The 27870-nt window shown below is 41.5% G+C and overlaps 1 protein-coding gene across 2 annotated transcripts in view; it reads left to right on the top strand.

Moving 5' to 3' along the window:
- The first annotated feature begins 474 nt into the window (after window positions 1–474).
- The window catches only part of LOC124254894 (b(0,+)-type amino acid transporter 1-like), a 49201-nt gene continuing 21805 nt past the window's right edge, over window positions 475–27870 (top strand). For both annotated transcript variants that reach the window (XR_006892576.1, XM_046688731.1), the window contains exons 1-6: window positions 475–542; window positions 6084–6251; window positions 7349–7450; window positions 10660–10923; window positions 20902–21027; window positions 25746–25845. Coding sequence is in view for 1 of the 2 variants with exons in the window: in XM_046688731.1 (XP_046544687.1) it covers window positions 479–542; window positions 6084–6251; window positions 7349–7450; window positions 10660–10923; window positions 20902–21027; window positions 25746–25845 (824 nt within the window). In the remaining variant the exon portion in view is untranslated. The remainder of the gene's footprint in view (window positions 543–6083; window positions 6252–7348; window positions 7451–10659; window positions 10924–20901; window positions 21028–25745; window positions 25846–27870) is intronic.

Genomic DNA, 27870 nt, shown 5'->3' with positions numbered 1-27870 from the left:
TTTTGGTCAAAAGTATACTACTCAGAGACTTAGCGTTGGTCTATTTCCAACCCACCGCATCCTGTCCCGAGGCAGTTACGGGAGCATTTCAACATGTAGTCTGTCTCACAGTCCCTGAACCACATTATTTTCCCTACTGCCAAGCCCTCTCTGCAATGCTAAAGCCCTAAATAAAGCAAGTCTAGATTTCCCCAGGTTCAGGCAGAATCTCTGGTCTCCCTAGGGCTCCTTTTCAATTTAAATGGGCTTGTTTGTTACTATCAAAATTATATATATTCAGAGACTAAGCCTTAGTCTAGTCAGCATGCTTCAGCCATGCTCTTCCTAGCATATCGGCGGCAAGAAACCGTTTCCATATAATCATTTGTCTGTTTCAAGCGTAACGTTAATATAAGGCATAAATTGCTCCTAGTAAATTGTTAAAGTGTTTTATTGGCAGATTATGAACATATACTCTTTGATGTGTTGAAACAGATTCATGGAGAGGTATGCACTCAGCCAGCACGTGCTTCCCTCGTGCAGTGGAAGGTTGACCTATTTTGGTAGGCTGCAGAAAACTGTTAATCCAAAGTAGACATTTAACATCGTAAAGGCGATAAGATTAAGTCTGATCTCTGCTGGGAATGTAAATGCTGATATGTAAAGGGTGGATTTAGTAATTCTATCCATACGCCGCTCACAGCCCGGAAAGGCGATCGTCCCAGTAACAGCGGTTGCCATGGATACCAGACGATTGTATAGAGGTCAATTGGGAAGTAATGCTTGGTGAGATTTGACACGGTTGGCAGGTTACGTAACCTCTGTTCTAAGCGGTGCCTATGTTTTTATATCCTTTCGCGCGCACGCACGCACAAACACAGAGTTGTGACAGAAGGATATCCCATGAGCCACCCAATGGCCACCATGGCTACCAACTATCTAACTCTACATGTGTGAAAATATGTTTGCCTTCTACATGTCAACTTTATTTGTCTAGTACCACTCCTTGAACCAGCCCATATGCAGAGACGTAAGTAGATGTCTAGAGTTCTCACATGTTTCATTGGGTGGCTTAAAGGGTCAATATATCCGCTTATGAAATATGCATTCAGACTTTGTAAGCCCCCTTGAATTTGAGCTTTAGTAAAGTTATCCACGTAATCGGGTATACGTGACATCATAGGCAAGGTCAATAGTTGAAACTTTGACTTTGTGAAAGGTCAAAGTTGAACTAATTTTAATAAGTGCAGTCGTCATTGAGAAACGTTGCAGATGGTTAACTGCTAGGATATGTGTGTAGGCTGTCACAGGATATGTGTGTAGGCTGTCACACTTCTTTACTTTCGTTAGTGCAAAAAATGTGACATTTTGAAATGACTGATGATAGTAATTTATCATAACATTACTGAAGCGGAGTTGACTGAACAATGCTTCTGGGCATCGTGTATAATTACTTACAAAGACCAGTTGAAATCCCTTCGATATGTATAACAGCTGGAATCACTTGTGAAGAATATCTTATTATTTTCACTGGTCAACTCCTTGGCATTTTATATCAACCTGTTTACTTACCTCCGTGTTAAAAACTCTGTAAAAATGTGACAAGTGACATGTGACAGGTTTATCTGCATTTTATACGGTACATGGATCTTAGAGCTGCAGAAATGGACTCATGGAAATTTATGATATACTCTGAATAAAACATTAGAAGGCAGTAGTTTTATTGTATACATTCAACACCCATTATAGTCTTAAACCTTGTTCCAAATTTGCAAAAGAGACCGTGTTTATTTTCCCATTAATATATAGAATCCGTCGTCAGCCCTTTGACCCCTGGGACTCTCAATATACGCCAACAAAGATCGACTGTAATAAACAACACACACAGCCTCCCTGACCCAATACAGCACTGCACTCACACACCTCAAGGCATTACACTGTCTCGTTTCAGTCGATTCTGCGTAAAAAAGCCCATTGCTTATTTAAAGGTTGTTACCTTTCAATAAGATTAAGCAATTGGCGTTAAAACTCAACACAACAGCGAGAACTGGTAGTCTCTCTCACAGTCCCTGAACCACACTATTTTACCTACTTCTTATCCCTCCTAGTCTGTCTCACAGTCCCTGAACCACATTATTTTCCCTACTGCCAAGCCCTCTCTGCAGTTCTAAAGCTCTATATAAAGCAAGTCTAGATTTCCTCAGGTTCTGAATCTCTGGTCTCCCTGGGGCTCCTTTTCAATATAAGTGGGCTTGTTTGTTACTATCAAAATTATATATATTCAGAAACTCACATTAGTTTATAGCCCTCCCTGCACTGCTAAAGCCCTAAATGGAGCAAGTCTAGATTTTCTCATGTTCTGAATTTCCCATCTCACGGGGGGCTCCTTTTCAATTTAAATGTTGCTATCAAAATCATATATATTCAGAGACTATGCGTTTATCTACGAGAAATGAGTACATGCATAGGCGGATCCAGAGGGGTGTGTGTGTGTGTGTGTGTGTTTGTATGGGTGCGCACCCTCCCTTTTGTCCGGAAAGTTTATAAATTGAAACTCTCGTGAAAAAGGGTGAAAACTAACTATGCACCCCCACTTTCTCAGCAAGCCGTATCCTTCCCTGACATGTGATTTTGCCCCAGGTACAACATATGTGGAAACCTTTACACAGGTATGAACAACAAGCGTTAGGTGACCCAGGGGGATAGGGTATATTGGGAAAACTAGGTCAGCACTTAGAAACAGGGGCTATTTGCTTTGGTTTAGCGGTCAACGACCCGGATTAATCTGAAGGAGGGAATATGATGCGTGCTAATATTTTCAAGCCTTTACTTTTGCAAGTCCTTTGTTGTGTTGATCTCTGGTGATGATTACCTTGGTTTGGGATCTTGACGTAGGGATCAGCCGGATTACAAAAGCGGCATCTTGTCAAAATATTTATGATGGTGACATGTGGTGCACAGCTTCACGATAATGTACTTACCATCTCATTTAAGGGACCGTTCATATGGCTAGGGTGGTGTGTGGTGTGGTGTGGTGTGGTGTGTGTGGGTGGTGTGGTGTGATGATGATTTTTATGGAGAAGCATGTACAATGTGACTGACCCCCCCCCAAATTTATGTACAATGCATGTCTTGTACAAAATCAATGCTCCCCTTCCCCTTCCCAAATTTCGCAAGCCTAATTTTTAAATATTATTATGCACGCACGCACGCACGCACGCACACACACCACACACCAGCCATAAATTATGGACGGTCCCTAATGACAGCCGGTTGTCTCACTGCTCATAAAAACGTTTGACTTTTGGTGTCCCCTGTCGTGATGTGTCGGTCGGATGGTTGGAAGGAATAATCATTTCATATTGTCGAAGGTGGTTGGCAAAAGATCATAGATCATATACAGGATCCCGGCGCCCCCAAGGGAATCAGCTCTACATACCATGACTTCCTGTCTGGATGTGATCCGTATTATATATACATTATACATCATACCCGTGAAGATCCGGGTTAGAATCGATCATCAGTAACCCATGCTTGTCGTAAGAGGCGACTAACGGGATCTGGTGGTCAGGCTCGCTGACTTGGTTGACACATGTCATCGTATCCCAATCACGTAGAACGATGCTCATGATGTCAATCACTGGATTGTTTAGTTCAGACTCGGTTATTTACAGACCGCCGTCGTATAGCTGGAATATTGCTGAGTGTTCTTGTGAAGCAAGCAAAGAAACAAACCAGCAAGACATTATACATCGAGTGTGATTTAGATTTAAGTGATTTTCAGCAACCCAATTTTACCTCATAGAGATTAACGTTGGAATTGAAACAATTACAGATGTTAAAACTTTGCAGAGCATTTCCAGTTTAGATCTACCATTTTTCAGTTCCCGTCTAAAATGCATTAAGGTCACATTTCGTTCTTGTCTTTTGGGGGCGGTGGGGTAGCCTAGTGGAAGACCGAAGACCCGGGTTCGATTCCCCACATGGGCACAATGTGTTAAGCCCATTTCTGGTGTCCCCCGCCGTGATATTGCTGGAATATTGCTAAAAGCGGCGTAAAACTCAACTCAGTCAGTCAGTCAGTCTTGTCTTTTGATCTACAAGCATTCTCGTATATCTCGCAACATCCGTGTTCGTACTAGATGCGTTTCGTACTAAGTGTGGCACCACACTGTGAAGTGGGGCAGTCGTGTACGACAGCGAGTTCGAATCCCGGTTAAACCTAAATTTGTTAACTGATTTGCCATACCAGTGCTCACGTGTTTAATAAACCGTCATCGACCCGCACCTATTCCGTCTGTGCTCCGATATCAAGTTGTCATAGTTGAAATACTGGTCAAAGCTCGCTCATCTCATCTACATCTGTATAATGTCTTTCAGTGGAGTTTAATCCATAAAAATATCTTGTACATCTGTATATGCCAGAATTGGCTGAACACGTTTGCATTTTTTCATTCCAAAACTGGAACCGTCATGGATTATTAACGGTCCTCATGGGTTGTCATAACTATTTAAAAAAAAACCCCAAGCTGTTTCAGTTTTAAAATTTATTCTCATGAGTCATATGCATGACATAGAGTAAAACAAATACATGTGCAAAACAATGAAACACATACATGTTACATTAACGGAGCGTAACAAGCCCCATTTTACAAACAGAGCAAGTTTAACAAGTATTGGTTTTGTATGTGATAGACATAAGTGAAATGTATTTATCAACAGTGGGATGTTTACAATAATATGCAGGGAGATATTTGTTTAACTCATTGCATTCTAACATAAAGTGAAATTCATCCCCAATTTTACTCTTGCATGATGTACACAATCTATTTTCTGACAAAGCAGACAAAGGCCTCTACCAGTGTATTTTAAAGCCCTAAAGTGTGTGAGTTTAGTTTTACACCGCTTTTAGCAATATTCCAGCAATATCACGGCAGGGGACACCAGAAATGGGCTTCACACATTGTGCCCATGTGGGGAATAGAAACCGGGTCTTCGGCGTGACGAACGAGCGCTTTAACCATTAGGCTACCCCACTGCCCCTGACGTCAGGACAAGTGTTTGTCCTCCTCAGGACATAATTAACTTTGAGGACATGTACGTTTTCTAAGATCCTCGCTTGGCACATGATGCTAATAGGCAAGTTAGTTATACAGCTGTTAGTCGGCGGCTTGTGTTGCCGACAGTTTCTACAGCATAGCAAGGTGTCCGTTTCACACGCGTAAACCTAAACGTTTGCATATAATTTGTTCAAGATGACAAAAACACTTTAATTGACATACAGGCAGGTTCGATTGCAGTAAGCATTGTGGGGTTCCTGAAAAGGCCTTCCAAATATATGACAAACATCTGCCGCGACAGAAGAGGATAAATAGCTCGGATAACCAGGCAGTGCATTTGTTTGGAATGTATGAATTGTTCATTTAAATTAAAATGCGACCGCTTGATAAAGGATTGGTGCCTCTCCAGGACTGACATTTAATGCCTCTATCGATGAAAACAAACATATTGTTCAGAACAAAGACATCGGTGGATGCACACATACTGTTTGTATGGTTTAATTGGTGGTAGTTGTTTAACACGGAGAGGAGGGTGTCCACAACAAAACATATGATAGCAGAGAGAGTGAGAGAATGAGAGAAAGAGAGAGAGAGAGACAATGAGAGAGAGTGAGAGAGAGAGAGAGACAACGAGAGAGAGTGAGAGAAAGAAAGAGAGAATGAGAGAGAGAGAGAGAGTGAGGGAATGGGAGAGAGATTTGTAAATGGAGGTTCGTGTGCTTTAACTAAAGTTACTGTACACTTTATTGTGAATACTGCATAGTTCATGGTGGTATATATCTGATATAAGTGTATGTGATTGTAGTTTCAATATTTATTATGAATATTATCACTACTCCTCCTTAAGCTCAATGATATGCACTTGAAAACAATCCAATTCAGATTTTTATGAAAATATACACGATGATATTAAACACCACATGTGCATTCTGTTTTAGAATTTAATCACATTATTTAACCTCATATATGTGTTTGCATTCTAAACACATGTTGGACAGTGTGGGGTCTTACTGAATCTTTGTAACGAATTTGCATTTGTTTTAGGAACACAAGATGATGGTGCACATCAAAGAAATCCAATTCTACCAACCAATGGGAGCTCTCGGTCCGGGCCACGTGACGGAGAGGATGACGAGTCCGCTGAAGACGTCAAGCTTCAGAAGAACGTGGGACTGCTAAGTGGGGTCACTCTTATTGTTGGGACCATGATAGGTAAACACCATGGTTTCAGCTGTTTTATTCCATTGTAAAAGATCTTTTCAGACAATCCAATGATGGATATCACGAGCAACAACCACGCAATCGTACTCACATGACGTCGTGCTCACATGACGTCGTGCTCACATGACGTGCTCACATGACGCGAAATCGGCAGAGCACCAGTGCATCTGGCCACCGCGTTCATGACGTCGGATTTTGTTGCTCGGGACTTGTTCTTTCTAAAACTCCAAATGGAGTCCTAATGGGATGATATTGTGGACTTGTGTTCTTATGGATGAGGGGCAGTGGGGTAGCCTAGCGGTTAAAGCGTTCGCTCGGAAGACTCGGGTTCGATTCCCCATAAAGGTACAATATGTAAAGCCCATTTCTGGTGTCCCCCGTCTGGATGTTGTTGGAATGTTGCTCAAAGCGGCGTAAAACTACACTCGCTTACCCTTTTGGATAAAAATCTTAATTAAGTCACGGCGGTCCTTCAAATGATGCCGAGCAACCGCATCGAAGTTAACAGTATATTGTTATGTTTGTATGTTAATCACTTTAATCCTCACAAACATATAGTGAGTATATATTCACCTGAAAACATTCAGGCTCTTCATCTTCTTCCAATTTCTTCTTCATTCCCCTCACCGTGGTATTGCTGGAATATTGCTAACAGCGGCGTAAAACTAAACTCACTCACTCACTCACTCATGAAGTCAGCACGGCAGTCACGGGCTTGCCTCGTCCAGACTCTGTGAAATCTTGCTACATGCACCATTAAACAACAAAGAACGTGTTCCGAACAAAGATGTTAAACACTGCACATCAAACAAGGAAAAAATTTAAGCTGCATATGAGATTATTAAAGACAACATATTATGAAAGGAAAAATCATTTTCTTCTCGCGAAACGAATTCCTTTAAAGAATTAAAGTAGTAGGCAAGCGTTCAGGTGTTGTTGTACAAAACAACCTTAGCACTAAGATTACCTTAAGCCTATGTTAAGCTATTGGAGTTACGGTCACCTTAGCTCTAAGATTGCTTTGTACAACGGCACCCAGATTGTATTGCGACGATTATAAGTACATGTATTTCCCTTCCTTCTTTCAGGTTCGGGTATATTCGTGTCTCCCCGCGGCGTCCTCATTGGCTCGGGTTCGGTCGCTATGAGTCTCATAGTGTGGACGGGATGCGGAATTTTGTCAATGATGGGTAAGCGATGGAGCATCGCCAGTGACGGTGGTACAAGGGAGAGTGTTGGTTATATTCCCAAGCAAATAAGGGACTGCTTAGTAGGAGGAAGAAAAAACAATAAGGAAAAAGAATTTTAAAAATGGAAATGACCATTAGGTAGTGCTGTCTTTTCTTCTGATGTCTTTGCTTATGGTTGACGTATGAATTCTGTTTGCCTTTATCAACATGATATGTAGTTGCCTTTGATTGTTTAGATCTTCTTAGTGACTTCCTGGCTTGCAGTCAACCGTAACAACAATATAGCTACACGATCATAATGGTTTGAACGTTTGATATTTTTATCATCCAAAACTGTGTTCCACTGGAGATATTGCTTGTGTGAGATAAAACAATATCTCCTTGGAAATTAAGGATTGAATGTCAGTTTGTGTGTTTGCACTGAAAAATGAACGATGTCAAAGCGTTGTTCAAATTCCTGAAATGAAGAAGCAGTCTAAGTAAACTTAGGCTCAGTATTATTCGTTACACTGCTATACTGAGTCTAACAAAACCTAGTAGAAGGTCGTGTCAGTTAACCTTCTGGACTGACCAATCAGAACACAACTTACCAAATCGCGAAAGTTAACATTCGCATGTACCGTTTGAACCTTTACCTCAAAACTCGATCGATTCCGAATGCTATTTTCCGCACGATCATTTCCGAGTGACACACGCAATGAGTAAACAGTCACTGAAAATAGCGTTTTTGTCAATATTTAAGGATGTCATTTTCCGAAAATATAAGCAACTAGTAACCATGTCATTAGAAACCCATAAGCGTATATTCAGCAGGTCAAATATCTGTGTTTTATGCGGATTTTCGTTTATTGATAGATCAGTGTCAGCGACCAGGGAAGAGAAAAAGTCCCGCCGAACCCTAACCCTAAGTAGTCGTTGTCTGATTGGTTAAATCCGTTCGGCCAACTCGCGTTTGATTGGACGGTCATAGGTCCTCAAAGGTTAGCTGACGCGACCTTCTACTAGGCTTTGTTAGACTCAGTATAGCAGTGTAACGAAAAATACTGAGCCTAAGTTTACTGAGACTGGTGAAGAAGTTAAGAAGTGACATTGGCAAAATGGGGGTGACTTGAAACAGGTTCGGTCGCGAAATTGGCATCACCACTTGCAGCAAGATCATTGGGGTTCCTTGAAACCGAAGCGGAAAACGTTCAAACACGGATGGACGATGTTTACACACGTATGAACGATTTGAAGGGTTCAAGAGAAATGGAACTTGAAATTTAGATCACATGACCGCTCGCTTAACCAACCAACGTTCGGGAATCTGTGTAAACTTCAAAGTACGAAATTGTATTGTTTTGACAGTAGATTTTGTACATTGCGGGCGAACATTAACAACATGACACGCAATGCTATGATGTCATAAACTCGATGACGTCACAATGCTATGACATCGCTGCACTGCAAGTCTAATGGCAGTACCGTGTTCCGAGATGTACATTTTCATTCAAAACTAATGAAGAGTGATTTTTGATGATAAATAGAATCTCACCATCGTGTCTACTGACATGAATTATATCAACACTCGTTGATAAAGTAGAAATATCCTCGGCAAGCCTCGGATATTTGTACTTTGTGTTGATATAATTGATATCAGTAGGCACTTGGGTGAGATTCTCTATTTATCATCCAGATTTGCTGTTATCCGATATATTTAACTTGGTTGACCATTGTGACATCATCGGTTAACATGACGTTACAATCTATTGACACCACTAAATTCTCGGTCACTGTACCTTGTTACCTAGACTATTTACACTCCATACACTCGATTTTTGAAACTGAAAGAAGTTTACAAGAACTTCACCTTCGTGTCTTAACATGAAATTCTAAGATGCTTCGGTGAAAGATCAAAGGCGCCGACAGTACTTTATCAGACGATAATGTACACTTTTTTGTATTACGTCACAATGCATTAGCGCGCCATTCGAACGTACCCTTGGTAACCGCGACGTCACGATGCATGTCAGTTGTCATCGCCACGTATGTAAGCCTTTTACATTAACCCACTCCGTGGCACCCCCGTTTCTTGGTTTGCAGTGGCGAAGTCTGCTAATGCCAACAGGGAACAACCTCTACAATCTTATATAAACAACAACTAAACGCACCAATGGTTTTCAATTTTACTGCTTTCAACCTTTCATTAAAGTGGTATGTCCCATTTGAGTGAGCATTTTTGCCTACAGTAAATACAGAACAAGACTTTCTATGTTGATGAACCATTTATTCGTCATTCATTAGTGTTCAATTTTTTGTTTTCATCAATTTTTTCGTACACCAATTTTGTACACCTATTTCACACAATTGTGAAAATCATTTTTACATCTTGTGTGCAAGGTAAGCGTATCGCTATCACAACAAACTTTGTAGCTATTCTTTCCCTGTATTTCCCTGCATTAGTAGACCTAATCGTCTGCAGTTGCATCGATCGGCTAACATCACTGGTGGAAACATTATGTTTATATTTTTCTACGGATATAATGTCTCATTTTACAACTCACAATTAAAAAGCGACAGCGACAGCGACACGGCAACGTTCGCATTGTTTACATTCCCACAATGCATCCGTGAAATGTTGCGTGACTAGTCAGCTTCATCTGGATCTACTGATCTAAACTTACGTTGATGGCAGAAATGCGACGTTCATATTGCCCCATATGGTTTACGTTAATCACAGTTGTAATTAAAATAATTTAGAGAAGATACTTAACCCGAACGTAAACCGTCATCAAACTGTTTATCATTTGTTTTTTCTTGTTACGTGCGCCTTAATATGTAGAGGGGCAAACGCGTCAATAGAACAGCGCGTCAGTTTGCCCTGAACGAGGATCGTTAATATAGGCCATCGACACCTTGCTTTTGTGGTCGTCTTTTGCCAAAGATTTATCGTCGCGAAAAATTGAATGTGGCACCTTAGAAACGAAATGCAGTTCGCTCTACCACCTCGTCCTCGTGCTTTAACTATAATAGTTCAGGGCGAAAGTGTGCTTTATTACGCTATACATGCTGGTAGAGCAAACTGTAGTTCTTAAATACATCAAGTTTCGTTGATTCGGCTCGAATATTGTTAACATTATCAGCTAGATCTGTATATATATGATCTGGAAAGACACTTCACCGAAATTGTGCCTGCATGATATTCTTACGTTGAAAACATTCATTTACAGGCGCACTCGTCTATGCTGAGCTTGGTACAGCCATTGTCAAATCCGGAGCAGAACATGCCTACCTACTACATACGTTCAAGCCAATGAATAGATGCTGGGGGCAGGTGCCCGCATTCCTGGTAGCCTGGCTTGGTATCTTCATCATCAGACCATCCATGTTTGCCATCATGGTGCTCAGCCTCGGAACATATGCAACCCAGCCTTTCTACACACCGTGTGAAGCGCCACCCCTCGTCAAGAAGCTGGTAACATGTGCAGCCATGTGTGAGTAAACGACTATACCGTAATGAACATCTGTATGTAGGACCTTCTCATTAGTCTGTCTCACAGTCACTGAACCACATTATTTTCCCCACTGCCTAGCTCTCCCTGCAATGCTGAAGCCCTAAATGAAGCAAGTCTAGATTTCCTCAGGTTCAGGCAACTCATTGGGGCTCCTTTTCAATTTAAATGGGGTTATTTGTTAATATCAAAATTATATATTCAGGGACTAAGCGTTAGTCTATATCTATGCTTGCTTGGTGTTCTAACAGTCTGCTGATTTGATGTGATAGTTCTGAATCTCTGGTCTCCCTAGGGCTCCTTTTCAATTTAAATGGTCTAGTTTGTTACTATCAAAATTATATATATTCAGAGACTAAGCATTAACCTACCTTCTCATAGGCGTGATACGTGCTGTAATCATAAGCCTTAGAAGACGTCTCTGAATGATTATGGTACTCGGAGTGGATTAGCTACGGTTGAGAAGACAAACAGATGTACAGTAAATTACGGTTATAACGAACTCCGGTTATAACGAACACCGGTTATAACGAACTCCGGTTATAACGACCGAAAGGACCAATAATCTTTTATCGTTTTATGCACTTCTTATACGCATTTCGTCTAAATTATAAAGCAATTGGTTCAGACAAAACGCCATTTCGTCATATCCGTTAGTTCGGTAAAAGCGTGTTTTAAACGTGGTTTACAGTACTTTAACAGGACAGTATCATAACTTCTTTGAGTGGCATTGTTTTAGGACAGCATCAGTATTTGAGTTAGTTGGGTTTTACGCCGCTTTTAGCAATATTCCCGCAATATTATGGTGGAGGTCACCAAAAATGGGCTTAACACATTGATCCATGAGGGGAATCGAACCCGGTTCCTGTGCTTAAGTCGCTTAAGTTTCTTGGGGTTATCTTTATGAGCAGAATTGTGTATGTGAGTGAGTGAATTTAGTTTGGCGCCGCACTCAGCAAAGTTCCAGCTATATTGCGGCGGTCTGTGAATAATCGAGTGTGGACCAGACAATCCAGTGATCAACATCATGAGCATCGATCAACGCAATTGGGATACACCCGATCCCGTTAGTCGCCTCTTACATGTGCTACATTTGACCACTTTCTAAGTGGCATTGTGTATTCATTGATGTTTTACACAAACCGAAAACGGACTACTTTTTCTTGATTTGCTGATAATCAGTTTTGTATTACTGCGCTGAAGCTGTTAATAATTGTCTACAGTGTTTTGTTTAGTCATGCTAAAATAAACAGTCATGTGCCAATATGGCTGTAGTGGTATGTATTTATGAAAATTGAATTCAGTATGTTTTGTTGACGTTTTATGGAGTGATAAACGTGGAACGCTCTGTGCTTCATACTGCGAGAATTTCACACATTATGCAAATCGATATTTACGCTCATAACTCCTTTAAAGAGAAGAGAATAAAAACAAACATTTCCCCTTCCCCTTGTGGTTCAGTAACTGTAGTGAATGACCCACATCCGGTTGTGGCAACCATATAAGATAAGGAGAATATTCCAAAAAATATAATATACTATCCAAGAAAGTAAACGCATAGGCTAAAAATCTGTTGCGAAAATGTTGTATTTTCAAACACGTACAACTCGTCCACAAATAGACTTTAGTACACGAATTTTCATATCAGTTTAGAAGAAGGAAATGTCTATACAACCAACTGGATCATTTTAGATAACGGAGACGCTGAGCGCGATGGTGACGACATAGCAGGGTCCTGACGTCGGGTCTCCTGGCTCTCAGTCCAATCTCTCTCAACCTGGGGCGTGGTGGGCGAGCTATCTAAGGCGTTAGGCTAATGATCCTACGAGCTTGGAGGTGCCGGGATCGAGCCCACCTGTGACCGGGTGTGAAAAACCTTGGAGTCAACTTTGTGTGCAGACTCTTTCAGTGTTGTCACAAACCCTAGTGTACAGTACACAACCCTGTGCATTTAAAAGAACCCACGGATCCGTTGGTAAATGACCAGATGGCGGCCACATGAATACGTGCAAACACTTAGTTGCAAGGTGTAGTAAACTTGGACAAAGTACTGTGACTATGTGTCCCAGTCTACCCAGTGTTGAATGGGTACCTCGAAAGGATGGGAAAGTCACATTAACTCGGCGCGCCTAGTGTCAGTAAGAGTTGTATGATCCCCAGGGAGTTGAGATTGATAATATGATGTACCGCTGAGATTGACACCAATGATCGAAGAAGAAGCGCTTTGAGCATGCATGAGGGATGGACTGTAGTGCTATATAAATATTGGCTGCTGTGCTCTCACCCGTGGCAGTACGAATGTACCGATCTTGGGCTGCAGTGTTGACTCGAGGTCTGCCTGTACGGGGACGGTCATTTGTTATACCTGTGTGGTTGTAACGAGCTGCACGCCGTGATATCGTGCTCAGACTAACATTCAGACGCCTGGCAACAGAAGATTGGTAATCTCAAGCGTGCATTCTTTCAATGACGATTTTCAGTCTCGCAGCGTCAAGATGTGACGTTGTGATTTGACCTTGAAACTCCTTCAAAACGAATGCTTTTTTTCTGAAAGTAATCATGACTTTATAGCAAGACAGTGCATGCTCTTTGCTGCACAGTTTCCACTGGAAGGTGATTTCCGTTGCGTAGGGGCGATGCCTTTTTAATCCTTGTAAGAAATCTCATCAAAAATCAACATTTTCAGGTAAAGTCGATTTTTGTGTAAATTGTGTAAAACCATGTTGTCAACACTTTTGTTGCATATTTTAACGATTGTTTGAAAACAATAGGTAGTTAATAGATTTTTAAAATACAAAACGCCTTTGCGTTTCTTTTTTGGGATAGTATATAAATATAAAAATAAGACAAACGTGCTTGAATTTGAAAAGACCAAGTTAAGTTGATTTAAGTCAATTTTGCAGCTCTTTCATCTGTGCTTATCAAACTTAAGATACAGATAGACATCTGAAATATGATTGACATGTCTTTGAGAGGCATTTTAGAAGTTGTGAAGATGAAGGAAAACCAAGCTCTATTAATAGTCGGCTTCTTTATTGCAATGAGTGCGACGTTTCGGTGTAAGTATTTACGCGCTTGCTTGATAACGGTGTTAGTACCTACACCGAAACGTCGCACTCATTGCAATAAAGAAGTTGACTAGCCATAGAACTTGGTTTTCCCTCATGATGGAAATTGTGTTAGAAGCTATGGGGTATTTATAAAATAACAAGCAGTGTATACACAGTAATTCCTATTCCTCTCAAGATCATTATCAAGTTATGAACGTGTATAAGACTTACTTATATTTTGAATGTGTTAATAATAGTTATAAGGGGCGGTGTAGTAACCTAGTGGTTAAAGCGACCGCTCGCCTCGCCGAAGACCCTCATTCGATTCCCCACATGGGTACAATGTGTGAAGCCAATTTCTGGTATCCCCCGCCGTGCTGGAATATTGCTAAAAACGGCGTAAAACTAAACTCACTCCTTATAGTTATGATTCTTCAGAGATTGGGCCCAAACACAAACTTCATCAACATATGAGCATCAAGAATCTTCACAATCAAGAACTGGAACGTTTGCCATCTATTTTCGTGGTTGCCGGGCAACAGAGACTTACTTTTATGCAGTTTGTGTGAATGGCGGGTAGTACCATTAGAGCCGGACACACTTTCCCTTTCGCGAACACCTGGTGTTATCTCTGACTACGTCATAATACCTTTAAAGCAGTCTTGTCTTCCTCGCTCAATGGAATGTTTCACAGATTATTGAGTGAGTGAGTGAGTGAGTAGGGTTTTACGCCGCTTTAAGCAATATTCAAGCAATGTCACAGCGGGGACACCAGAAATGAGCTTCACACATTGTCTCCTTTTGGGGAACCGAACTCGGGTGTTCGGCGTGATGGCGAACGCTTTAACCACTAACCCCACCACCCCCGCAGATTGAGATTTGATATTTGACGTTCTTAAACTATCTCACTGTTGGGGGTAGAGGATGTAAAAGTTTCAACTCGATCCAGTGATTTCAAAATGCCCTTTAATCACAAGTTCCAAGCTTTCTTATGACACTTCTTCTTAATACAATCCACACATTGGCAGAATAACAGTAACTAAACATTAATTTGACAGTGACTAAACAATGTCTAGACAATGAATGCACAGTGGCTGGACAGGTTGAAAAACCGTTTGTCCTCTAAGCCCACAACACACAATCCTATAACGCTCTCTTAGAAACTTAAAAAAATGTCTTACTTCTTCAGTATCTGAAACCTCTATGTCCCTTTCTCACACTCTTTCGTTCCACATGTGTCTCTTAAATTCTTGGTCGGCCACTTATCGTGGTTGATCAGGTCAGACCCATAGGACCCCACAAAGACAATTAGTCTATAAGTCTTAGTTGCAGTGGTAAATCACAGCTGTCACCAGTCCTGGGAATGTAGCCTCGGACATCTGCTGGCAACAGGGGCTATCAGATTCTTATGTCGCAACTAATATCTTTATACTAAACACATGCAGCCTCTCACACACAAACCCTAACAAAGTTACAAATATAATATTTTGCATGTACAGCAAATGCCTAAAATTCGGCTCTAACATTCCGGCCCCTAATTGTTACTTATATCTGAATGTAACAATTACCATGAAATTATATAGAGCCAAGTATTTTTTACTTTAAACAATGCCATCCTAAGCTACATAAATTGACTAAACAACTAGACGTTATAACAGTGGACATTCTCTCTGAGTTACAATCTTAGTATTTTACAGTATGCATGAACTAATCGAATATATTAGTCGATGCTCTTCATCTTAACTTCAAACTCGTTGTCAAGTTACAGTCTCAAAACACAGTTTAAGTGTCACTGCCTGAATGTCCACACTCACGATGGATGTGACGAATTATCAGTTCTGACACATGAGATTTCTTTGGTAGAATCACTGGGTGCATCGCGCTCTCTGGCATGTAGGCCCTACTTAAACGTCCACCCACTCTAATTATACCATCTTCTACAAATGGATCAAGCTTGGAGATTGGACTGCCTTTGCTCAGATTAAGTCCTTTGTTTGAGGTAAGTCTTTCACTTCAAAAGTTCTGCTGTTGAACCGAATAATGGCTTTCTCTGATTCTTCCAATTCATTTACTGTCAACACAACATGCTTCCTTTTCTGTGGTGTTAAACCTGCCTTCTTCATTTTACTCCGATCTAGGAGTACTTCCCGTATCCTGAGTACCCATGCAATAGCCTTCATCAGAGCAAACCAGTCCAAATAGCGACTGATAAGGCTATCTACTTCTTTGCATGGCTTGCTGTAGTCTATCTGGTTGACCTGGGCAACCTTCCTTAATTCCACATCTTTCATTGGAATGTCAGTTGAAATGTGTGTCTGTTGGGGCCACATTTCTTCATTTTCCCATAAGAACTCTTGTCCAGAAAGCCATCTGGTATCTTTCAGAAATCCATCTATTGACAGTCCTCTAGATGCTTCGTCTGCGGGATTGTTTTGAGTATCCACATATTTCCATTGTGATGGGACTGACCATTCATGAATCACTGATAGCCTATTTGCTACAAAGGTGTGGAATCGCTTTGAATCATTGGCGATGTATGTCCAGAAGTAGGTTTGATCAACTGAAATCTCCAGCTCACGTTTGAGCATGCTGTCCACTCGCATTGCTAAAGTCGCAGCTGATAGCTCCATTCTTGGGATTGTGATGGTCTTAAGTGGAGCAACTCTTGACTTGCTAATAAGAAATGAGCAATCAACTTGTCCAGTGGTACTGACTTGCCTTAAAAAGGAAACAGTTCCATAACCCTTTTGACTGGCATCTGAAAAGTGGTGTATTTGGGATAATGCATTCTGATCACTATCCTTGGGTCTTATCTTCATTTCCTCAAACCTTTGTAGTTCTGACAACCATTTGGTCCAGTCTTTATGGGCAAGGAATAGGAATAACATCGTCCCATCCTATCTTAAGTCTGCAAAGGTCTTGTAGAATTCCCTTTGCTTTGAGAACAAAAGGACCTGCACATCCCAGTGGATCATATGTGGAGCTGACAGTTGACAGAATGCCTCTTCTCGTTGCTCGTTTGTCTTTGACTGCTATCCTGAACTTAAATGTGTCTGATTCGACACACCATTGTACACCTACTGCCCTCTCCGCTGGCAAGGCATCATCTATGTCTAAGTCTTTAACTTCTTTGGCTCGATCCTCTTCTGGGATTGAGTTTATTGCAGATCTGTTGTTACTTATCCATTTTGTCAAACGGAATCCACCTTTACTGCAGATTTCTCTCAGTTTCTGTGACATCTCAATCGCGACTGAAGTGAGACAGTCATCCACATAGAAACTCTTTTCAAGGGCATGGATCACATTGTTGCTAATTATGTCCTTGTTGTCTTTCGCTGTTTCTTTCAGTGCAAAGTTGGCACAATTTGGTGAAGAGACAGCGCCAAACAAGTGCACTTTCATCTGATATTCCTGTAATTCTTCATCGAGATTTCCATTGGGCCACCAAAGGAATCTTAGAACATCATAATCATCTGGTTCAACTCTGACCTGGTAAAACATGGCTTCAATATCCGCCATTAGAGCTATTGGTTCTTGGCGAAATCTCAGGAGCACTCCGATTATGGCATTGGTGATATCCGGCCCCTGTAGCAGGTGGTCATTTAGTGATTTTCCTCTGTATTCTGTTGCACAGTCGAATACTTCTCTTATCTTATCCGGTTTCTTTGGATGGTATACACCATGATGTGGTATGTACCACACCTTTCTTACGATCTTTCTTACTCTCGGGAACCCTTTGGGCATAATCCTTGTCTAGGAGATCTTTCATAAAGCCTTTGTCATCTCTGTAGAAAGCATCATTCTTCAGAAACTTCTTCTTAAGCGAAATAGCTCTTTCTTTGGCCTGTACTTTATTGTTTGGTAAGTTGACTTTGAAATCTTTGAATGGCAGAGACATCTGGTAGTGTCCTCCTGTTAATCTCTTGGATGAGTTCATTATATCTAAGAAATGCTGATCATTTCTTGACAGTTCTTCTTTATCATTGCTGAGGCGCTCGTTACATTCTCTGTCGAAGTATCCTCTCAACTGATGATCAAGGGACTCGTCTGCTAGAACATCAGTTCTGTTGACTGAGATCTTACTGGGAGATTCAGATTCCTGGACAAGCCCATTTACCATCCAGCCAAGAATCGTTCTTACAGCATAGGGTCCGTTACCATGACTGTTGACTATTTCCAGGGGTTCCTATGCCATAGGTACATTGTTGCCAATTAGCAGCCCTGTCTCTGCATCTATCTGTGGTAATGTGACGTCCAATAGATGCGGCCATTGATGAATGAACTCTTCTTTGGGAATAGTGCTTGTGGAAATAGGCATTTCATCCTGTGTGAATACTGTAGGTAATTTGATCCAGTTCCTTCCATGGATGTCACCTACTTCTAGGTTTGTTAGAATGGAGGTATTCACAGACTTCTTTTGAGTCATCGTGCTGACAACTATATTTGTCATCTTCCCTGTGACATGAAGCACCTCAGTCAACTTGCTAGTGCAGAAGGTTGCTGAACTGCCGTTGTCAAGGAAGGCATAAGTCTTTACATATCTGTCCCCAGCGCCGACTTTGGTTCTAACAGGAACTACAGGCATATAGCTCAAGTCTTTGAGATCTTCACTGTGACGTGTAGCCAAACTGTTGTTTGTTACAACCTTTGGCTTCATCTGATCCTTTTCCTTCTTTAGTGTATCTTTATTGTTGTCATGGAAACACGTTGCATGTCTTATTTTGCAGATATGACAGGTCAATCTGCTGGGGCACTGGCGACTTGTGTGTCCAAACTGTAGACAGCCAAAACACAATCCCTTTGGTCTTAGAAAGTCCATTGTTTCATCCAGTGTCTTACACTGAAGTCTTATGCACATTTCCATACTGTGATCCTCGTCGCAGAACCAACATGGCTTGGCGAATGACCTCAAAGCTCTCTCGTGCTGTGAATGGCTTACTTTGTGTCTCTGATTTTGCCTGACCAGGGTAGGTTTCTGTGGTTGCCACCTCATGAATTCTCGATTCAGATTTCGATGTATCAGTGGCAAAGCTCTTAAATCTCTTAGGTGCTTCTTTCAGGTTAGGCTTTGGTTGAGCTTGTCTGTCGTCGGCAATTGTGCCAAACAATGGACTCGACAATATCTGTGCTTGTCTATCCACGAAACGAACAAGGTCTGCAAATGTGACATTTCTTCTTTCCAAGATATCAAATGAAACTGCCCTCTATCTTTCTCTTAATTTGTATGGCAACTTTTGAATCAGTTCCCTGAGGTTTTTTGGATGTTCTAATTCTCTCATGTATTCTATATCTGCCATGGTATTTCCACAGCTTGTCAGGAATATAGAAAAGCTGGTCAGTGCATCACTGTCTTCTGACTTTATAGCTGGCCATTTCAAGGCTTTGTCCATGTAAGCTGCTGCAAGCTTGTATTTGGTCCCGAATTTCTTATCCAACAATGATCTGGCTTATTCATAGCCACTTTCCGGACTTCATCGAAGTGTGTATTGCTGACTCCAGCTGGTTAGCTTGTGTTCTGATTCGGGGTGAATTCTCCAGCAAGTGGATTCAACACTTCATTTCGGCTTTTTGATGGCTTGAAGGACTTTTGAGAATGATCTTTCTTTTGCGAACTGTTAGATTCTTGGTCATACTGGTCAAAAATTGCATACTGGGCATTTGCGATTTCTACTTCTGTCTCAAGTTCTAATCTTTCACTCCTTTGTTTTAACCTGTTCTCTTCTTCTTCAGTTGATGCTTTTGCTCTAATCCTTTCTGTCTAGCAACAAGTTCGGCCCTTTTTGCCAAGATTTCCGTTTTAGCAGAGGAGGCAGATGAGATGACTGAACCCTTACGTGTCCCGACTTGCGAAATGCTATCTTCAGGCCTTATTTCATTTTCTGTATCATAGGGTTTAATAAACGAAGCAACATGTGTCTCAAACTGTACTAAGGCACCTAGCTGTGACTGGAACCAGGCTTCGTCTTCCTCTTTTGCTGATTGACTTTCAAGTTTATTGTGATAAGTTTCAGCCGATTCTTTAAATTTCGAAAATAGTTCTTTCCATTCTTGAAACTCAATTTTACATAATCCAGAGCTCATCAAGTATTCAATGTAGTTTACCTTTGAACACACTTGTTTGTACAGGAATTTTCTTTTTTCAAGTGCTATATTCAAATTATAGCTTTGGCCCTTTTCCGTTGGTTTTCTTACTCGTGATTCTGTTATCACAGATTTAGCACTTCTCCTAGGCTCATTAGTCAGTCCTTTATCACTGCGACAGTATCGCTCAATGTTCTGCTTGCCATGGTGAAAAATTAGTCAAACAGTTCGAATAATCTTGAAATAACTTACAGTTCTCATTTCCTTAATCCTAAATGAATACACAGTTCCAATGAAATATGATCCCTCCTGTTTCTGAATAAAAACTTGAACAGGTGGTCTTCTTAAATCCTGTTAGCACATCCTTGAACACATAACAGTTCCATTTACTTGACAAGCTCAATTTTCTTTAAGAAAAACTTAATGAATAACTTACTTCAGCTTTAAGTCTTTAATCCAGTTTGCGTTAATCCATTTTGATGATTGCACAATTCTTCAGCACAAACTTCTTTATCCAAGTCGTAAGTTCACATCCGGATTTTCACGGGTTTTTCAACTTTGAATCTGAGTTCTTAAATTATCTCACTGTTGGGGGTAGAGGATGTAAAAGTTTCTAGTCACTGTCAAATTAATGTTTAGTTACTGTTATTCTGTCATTGTGTGCATTGTATTTAGAAGAACTGTCATAAGAAAGCTTGGAACTTGAGATTAAAGGACATTTTGAAATCACTGGATCGAGTTGAAACTTTTACATCCTCTACCCCCAACAGTGAGATAATTTAAGAACTCACCGTTGACATTATATATTATTTTCACCGTTATGTTTCAGTGTTAATCCTGCTGATCAACTGCGCCAGTGTTAAAGTGGCAACTAAGGTACAGGACATTCTGACCGGAAGTAAGCTTGTCGCCATTGCCATAATATCTATAGGTGGGATCTACAAGATAGCTACAGGTGAGTTGGAATCAATACGATATCGGGGCACAATACCAGCAATTTCATTTTAATCAACGCAACTGCCGACAGTATTGACCTGACATGCGTGTTTGGACAGCTGTTTACATGACCATATTTTGCTGGTTTCAAGGCAGTAATTACAGCAACATATCACAATATAGTCTCTCGTACAGACCCTGAAGCAAATATATCCAAGAAAGCCCACGCAAGTCTAGAAAATGTGGCAAGTCTAGATTTCCTCAGCTTCTGAAAATGAAGAGTCTCAGGGCTCCTTTTCATTATATTATATTTTTCTTTACTATGAACATTTTTCAATAAAATATGTTCATTTCAGAGACTAGTTGTTAGTCTAATCACAATACAACATACAAGATACTGCACAATGGGCCTTCGTTAGTCTCGACCCTAGCAGTCAATTCTGGACGATTGCTCCAGGGTACGCTGACATTTAACATTCCAAAGTAACATTTTTCAGGAACCAGTTTCCTTTATCCGGACGATTCCAGTGGAACCCTACCATTTTTTTTTAATCAATGAATTGTCGCTAAATATCAGTTGAGCGGCTCTTAGGGACGGTTCATAATATATGGCTAGGGGGTGATGATGATTTTAAGGGGGTGGGGTGTGTGACCCATTTTGTTCTAGGTAGGTGGGTGTTCATCAATTTTGTACACATGTTCTAGGGGGGTTCAACAATTTTAACATGCAAATATTAAATAGTATTATGCTAAAAAATTATGGGTGCTAAAAAATTATGGGAAGTGGGGGTCATTGATTTAGTACATGACATGCATGGGGAGGGGGGGGTCACTTACTTTGTACTTAAATTTTAGGGGGTCATTCACATTGTACACGCTTCTCCATATAAATCACCATCGAACCCGGGTCTTCGGCGTGACGACCGAACACTTTAACTACTAGGCTATTATAGAGTGGGATACAGTGGAAACACACAGTGTATAATAATCGGTAAAACAATTTTGTATTGGAAATATTATACAATAACACCTTATGCATATTGACATAGCAACTGGACTGGAAACTTTAACGGTGTATACTAGTAACACACTTTGACCTTATCCTGCGTGTAACGCACTGGAAACCTTTAGAATTTGAAATACACTGGAAGCTTATACTGTTTGTAAGGAAATTGAAACTTATACACTTTGTAGTACTCTGTTAAAAAGAAAAGCCAAGAAAGGAACCTTATACAACTCTTAATACACAGGAATAGACAGTCTACTCTGTAATGCCACACAGCTTGTTACAGAAACATACAGTGTCTAATACAAACACTGCAGTCAGGTTCATTTTGAAATATAAGCATGAATGTTCTACACGGGAGGCTTATATTCGTTATAAGATGTATAATAAATATTGAAATTACATTCACAGACATTAATATCAGATATATACCACCATGAACAACTTTGGTAAAAGCACATGAATCTCAATTAACAACTCCAACTCTCTGTCCCTGTCCCTTCTCTCTCTCTCGATCGATCTCTCTCTCTCTCGAAACAACTGGCAAAGGTTCATTGTGACCAGCCGTATCACACAGTCCCCACTGGTTGCTATATGCTGAAAGTCATTAACAATATGCATGAGTACACAGGCTACTCGTATACTGTTGACAGCAGGTGCTCCCGGCGTTCCAGGACAGGTTACCCTGGCCTTAGAAGCGAATAAATCGGATAGGGCGTTTAGGCTCGGTGGTTTGATTGATTGTTGTATTGGCAGAGTGAAATGATTTATAGTCATTTAGATATATATATACATAAATATAATATTCTGTTGGGGCATAACGACCAATATAAGGTTTTGTGTCATGTTGTTCGAGCAAGGACACACCTTCAAAGTGTTGATTAACTTGTGCAGAGTTGTCTGTAGTATTGTCCGCCAGTCCGCAAGATGACTTTGCCATGTTGGCAACTGCTTCTGGGTCTCTGATAGACACTCTGCGCCCGATATCCACCATCAGGGACTCTAATGGGGACATGTCAGGGAACTTAGTTGGTCAGTCCAATGTCCGACGGTATGTCTGCCGACGGAGGTAATCGTGGACGACCAAGGCATGCTACTGTCTAGACTAAGGCTTTGTAGTCAAAGCGAATATATATATATATATATCACTCTAAAAGTATAATCAGGGAGTCTCACACACACACGCACACACGCACGCACACGCACACACACACTCTCCGAGTGTCTTTCTCTCTCCCTCTACACACACACACACACACGAGTGTCTTTCTCTCTCCCTCTACACACGCACCCCCCGTGTCTTTCTCTCTCCCTCCACACACACACACACACACACACACGTGTCTTTCTCTCTCACTCTACACACGCACACATACACACGTGTCTTTCTCTCTCCCTCTACACACGCACACCCACCCACCACACCCGAGTGTCTTTCTCTCTCCTTCTACACACGCACACACTCTACGCAAATTCTCTCCCTCTCTCTCTCACACACACACACACACACACACACATATGTACATACGTCCATCATGTAAAGATCTGCATACGCCATGTTGGCGGTGGCTACAGTGACGTCTATGTCCACATGACAGCGACATGCGTGTTTACGACACCGTGGTGAGAGTCCGTCGCTCTGATACATGTCAGTCGCGTAACACGTGGAAGTGAAACGTGATAGCAATACACACTTTGGTGGTTGTCAACCCAGATGTATCAAATGTCCATCTCGTTTTCTATTTTACTTTCCTGGTCATCTGTGGGTCAGCTGTCCATCACGTGCGGACTGGTGGCAGGGTGATCAGGTCTCTTGTTTGACAGCGTATGTTTCAATAAGGCGATGATCCTCGACTACCGCAGGTTGTCTGTATGTCAGCCTCCCGTGACATGAAATCGGAGATTATATTATATTGTATCTGATGAAATATAGATGTATCTAAATGTAGGTACAACGATCCCTCACACTTGCTGGCTCTGTGTATCAAATTGATTCATAATATTCATTGTGAAGATACTAAATAATGTATTAAGAAATCGATTTTACAAAGTAAATTATTGACTGTCGACGTTGAGATAAGTTCCTAATGCGGAAGTAGATCAACGTAGGAAAATAGTCACATACATTTGATACACAATCACCCTCCACCCACTCCTTACGCTGAAACTCAACCCCTTTACCTTCCCCAGCAAGTGTCTTCTCTAATATCATTAGGTTTTGCTCTGTGAAGCAATGAGTGAATGTACACTGTTGGTTTTTGCAGGCCACGTGTCTTACATATGCATGTAAATTGTTGGTTGTCGTAGGTCACGTGTCTGAAATCGGATAAAGCGTTTGCAGTATTTGGTCACGTGTCTTATATCGAGTAAAGCGTTTTCTGTGGTAGGTCACGTGTCTTATGTCGAGTAAAGGGTTTGGGGTAGTTGGTCACGTGCCGTATGTCGAGTAAAGCGTTTTCTGTAGTAGGTCACGTGTCTTATGTCGAGTAAAGTGTTTGCTGTGGTAGGTCACGTGTCTTATGTCGAGTAAAGCGTTTGCTGTGGTAGGTCACGTGTCTTATGTCGAGTGAAGTGTTTGCTGTGGTAGGTCACGTGTCTTATGTCGAGTGAAGTGTTTGCTGTGGTAGGTCACGTGTCTTATGTCGAGTAAAGCGTTTGCTGTGGTAGGTCACGTGTCTTATGTCGAGTGAAGTGTTTGCTGTGGTAGGTCACGTGTCTTATGTCGAGTGAAGCGTTTGCTGTGGTAGGTCACGTGTCTTATGTCGAGTGAAGCGTTTGCTGTGTTAGGTCACGTGTCTTATGTCGAGTGAAGTGTTTGCTGTGTTAGGTCACGTGTCTTATGTCGAGTAAAGCGTTTGCTGTGGTAGGTCACGTGTCTTATGTCGAGTAAAGCGTTTGCTGTGGTAGGTCACGTGTCTTATGTCGAGTAAAGCGTTTGCTGTGGTAGGTCACGTGTCTTATGTCGAGTGAAGTGTTTGCTGTGGTAGGTCACGTGTCTTATGTCGAGTGAAGTGTTTGCTGTGGTAGGTCACGTGTCTTATGTCGAGTGAAGCGTTTGCTGTGGTAGGTCACGTGTCTTATGTCGAGTGAAGCGTTTGCTGTGGTAGGTCACGTGTCTTATGTCGAGTGAAGCGTTTGCTGTGGTAGGTCACGTATCTTCGAGTGATGTCGAGTGAAGCGTTTGCTGTGGTGGTGTCACGTCTTATGTCGTAGGAGCGTTTGCTGTGGTAGGTCACGTGTCTTATGTCGAGTGAAGTGTTTGCTGTGGTAGGTCACGTGTCTTATGTCGAGTGAAGTGTTTGCTGTGGTAGGTCACGTCTTATGTCGAGTTAAGTGTCAAGTAAAGCGTTTGCTGTGGTAGGTCACGTGTCTTATGTCGAGTTGTTTTGCTGTGGTAACGCTTATGTCTAGTTGCTGTGGTAGGTCACGTGTCTTATGTCGAGTGAAGTGTTTGCTGTGGTAGGTCACGTGTCTTATGTCGAGTGAAGTGTTTGCTGTGGTAGGTCACGTATCTTATGTCAAGTAAAGCGTTTGCTGTGGTAGGTCACGTATCTTATGTCAAGTAAAGCGTTTGCTGTGGTAGGTCACGTGTCTTATGTCGAGTGAAGTGTTTGCTGTGGTAGGTCACGTCTCAAGCCGAGTGTTCGCTATTGTTGTTTGCTGTCGTACGTAAATATAATCAGTTTGTTTCAGCAGGTGGTGTTTCATATATAAACTGTTTGTTGTTTCAGGTAGTACGTCTTACATAACTGAGGGCTTCCAGGATACAGAGAGTAACCCGTCCATCATCGCGCTGGCTTTCTACAATGGCTTGTGGGCATATGACGGCTGGTGAGGTGTAACAGTGTATTCCTCATTATTCCACTATCACGGTATAGTATGACATACTGACGGTATATGACGGCTGGTGAGGTGTAACAGTGTGTTCCTCATTATTCCACTATCACGGTATAGTATGACATATTGACGGTATATGACGGCTGGTGAAGTGTAACAGTATGTTTCTCATTATTCCACTATCACGGTATAGTATGTCATACTGACAGCATATGACGGCTGGTGAAGTGTAAGAGTGTGTTTCTCATTATTCCACTATCGCGGTATAGTATGACATATTGACGGTATATGACGGCTGGTGAGGTGTAACAGTGTGTTCCTCATTATTCCACTATCGCGGTATAGTATGACATACTGACGGTATATGACGGCTGGTGAGGTGTAACAGTGTGTTCCTCATTATTCCACTATCACGGTATAGTATGACATTGACGGTATATGACGGCTGGTGAGGTGTAACAGTGTGTTCCTCATTATTCCACTATCGCGGTATAGTATGACATATCGACGGTATATGACGGCTGGTGAGGTGTAACAGTGTGTTCCTCATTATTCCACTATCGCGGTATAGTATGACATAACAGTGTGTTCCTCATTATTCCACTATCGACGGTATATGACGGCTGGTGAGGTGTAACAGGGTGTTCCTCATTATTCCACTATCACGGTATAGTATGACATATTGACGGTATATGACGGCTGGTGAGGTGTAACAGTGTGTTCCTCATTATTCCACTATCGCGGTATAGTATGACATATTGACGGTATATGACGGCTGGTGAGGTGTAACAGTGTGTTCCTCATTATTCCACTATCGCGGTATAGTATGACATACAGGGTGTTCCTCATTATTCCACGGTATAGTATGACATGCCTGACGGTATGACGGCTGGTGAGGTGTAACAGTGTGTTCCTCATTATTCCACTATCACGGTATAGTATGACATATTGACGGTATATGACGGCTGGTGAGGTGTAACAGTGTGTTCCTCATTATTCCACTATCGCGGTATAGTATGACATATCGACGGTATATGACGGCTGGTGAGGTGTAACAGTGTGTTCCTCATTATTCCACTATCGCGGTATAGTGCGACATATTATTCGACGGTATATGACGGCTGGTGAGGTGTAACAGTGTGTTCCTGATTATTCCACTATCGCGGTATAGTATGACATATGGACGGTATGTGACGGCTGGTGAGGTGTAACAGTGTGTTCCTCATTATTCCACTATCGCTGTATAGTATGACATATCGACGGTATATGACGGCCGGTGAAGTGTAACAGTGTGTTCCTCATTATTCCACTATCACGGTATAGTATGACATACTGACGGTATATGACGGCTGGTGAGGTGTAACAGTGTGTTCCTCATTATTCCAATATCACGGTATAGTATGACATATTGACGGTATATGACGGCTGGTGAAGTGTAACAGTATGTTTCTCATTATTCCACTATCACGGTATAGTATGTCATACTGACAGCATATGACGGCTGCGGTATAGTATACATGACGGTATGACGGCTGGTGTAAGAGTGTGTTTCATTATTCCACTATCACGGTATAGTATGACATACTGACGGTATATGACGGCTGGTGAGGTGTAACAGTGTGTTCCTCATTATTCCACTATCACGGTATAGTATGACATACTGACGGTATATGACGGCTGGTGAGGTGTAACAGTGTGTTCCTCATTATTCCACTATCGCGGTATAGTATGTCATACTGACGGTATATGACGGCTGGTGAGGTGTAACAGTGTGTTCCTCATTATTCCACTATCGCTGTATAGTATGACATATTGACACACACGGGGCAGGTCAATATCTGCTATAGAATCCAATTGGAGTAACATGATACTAAAAATAACCAACCAGCGAGCGAGAGACATTCGGTACAAGTTAAAAAAATGCAGGCAGTGACGTCATCTCTGAAACGAAGCTGTCGTGGCAAGTATGGGCCAAACAACAAAAATCCAATATGTTTATTCTATTTTAAGATCATCCTC

Source organism: Haliotis rubra, unplaced genomic scaffold (genome assembly GCF_003918875.1).
Source record: "Haliotis rubra isolate DU_JTF1 unplaced genomic scaffold, ASM391887v1 Scf586, whole genome shotgun sequence".
Lineage (NCBI taxonomy): Eukaryota > Metazoa > Mollusca > Gastropoda > Lepetellida > Haliotidae > Haliotis > Haliotis rubra.
This window is presented reverse-complemented; position numbering and strand designations above follow the sequence as displayed.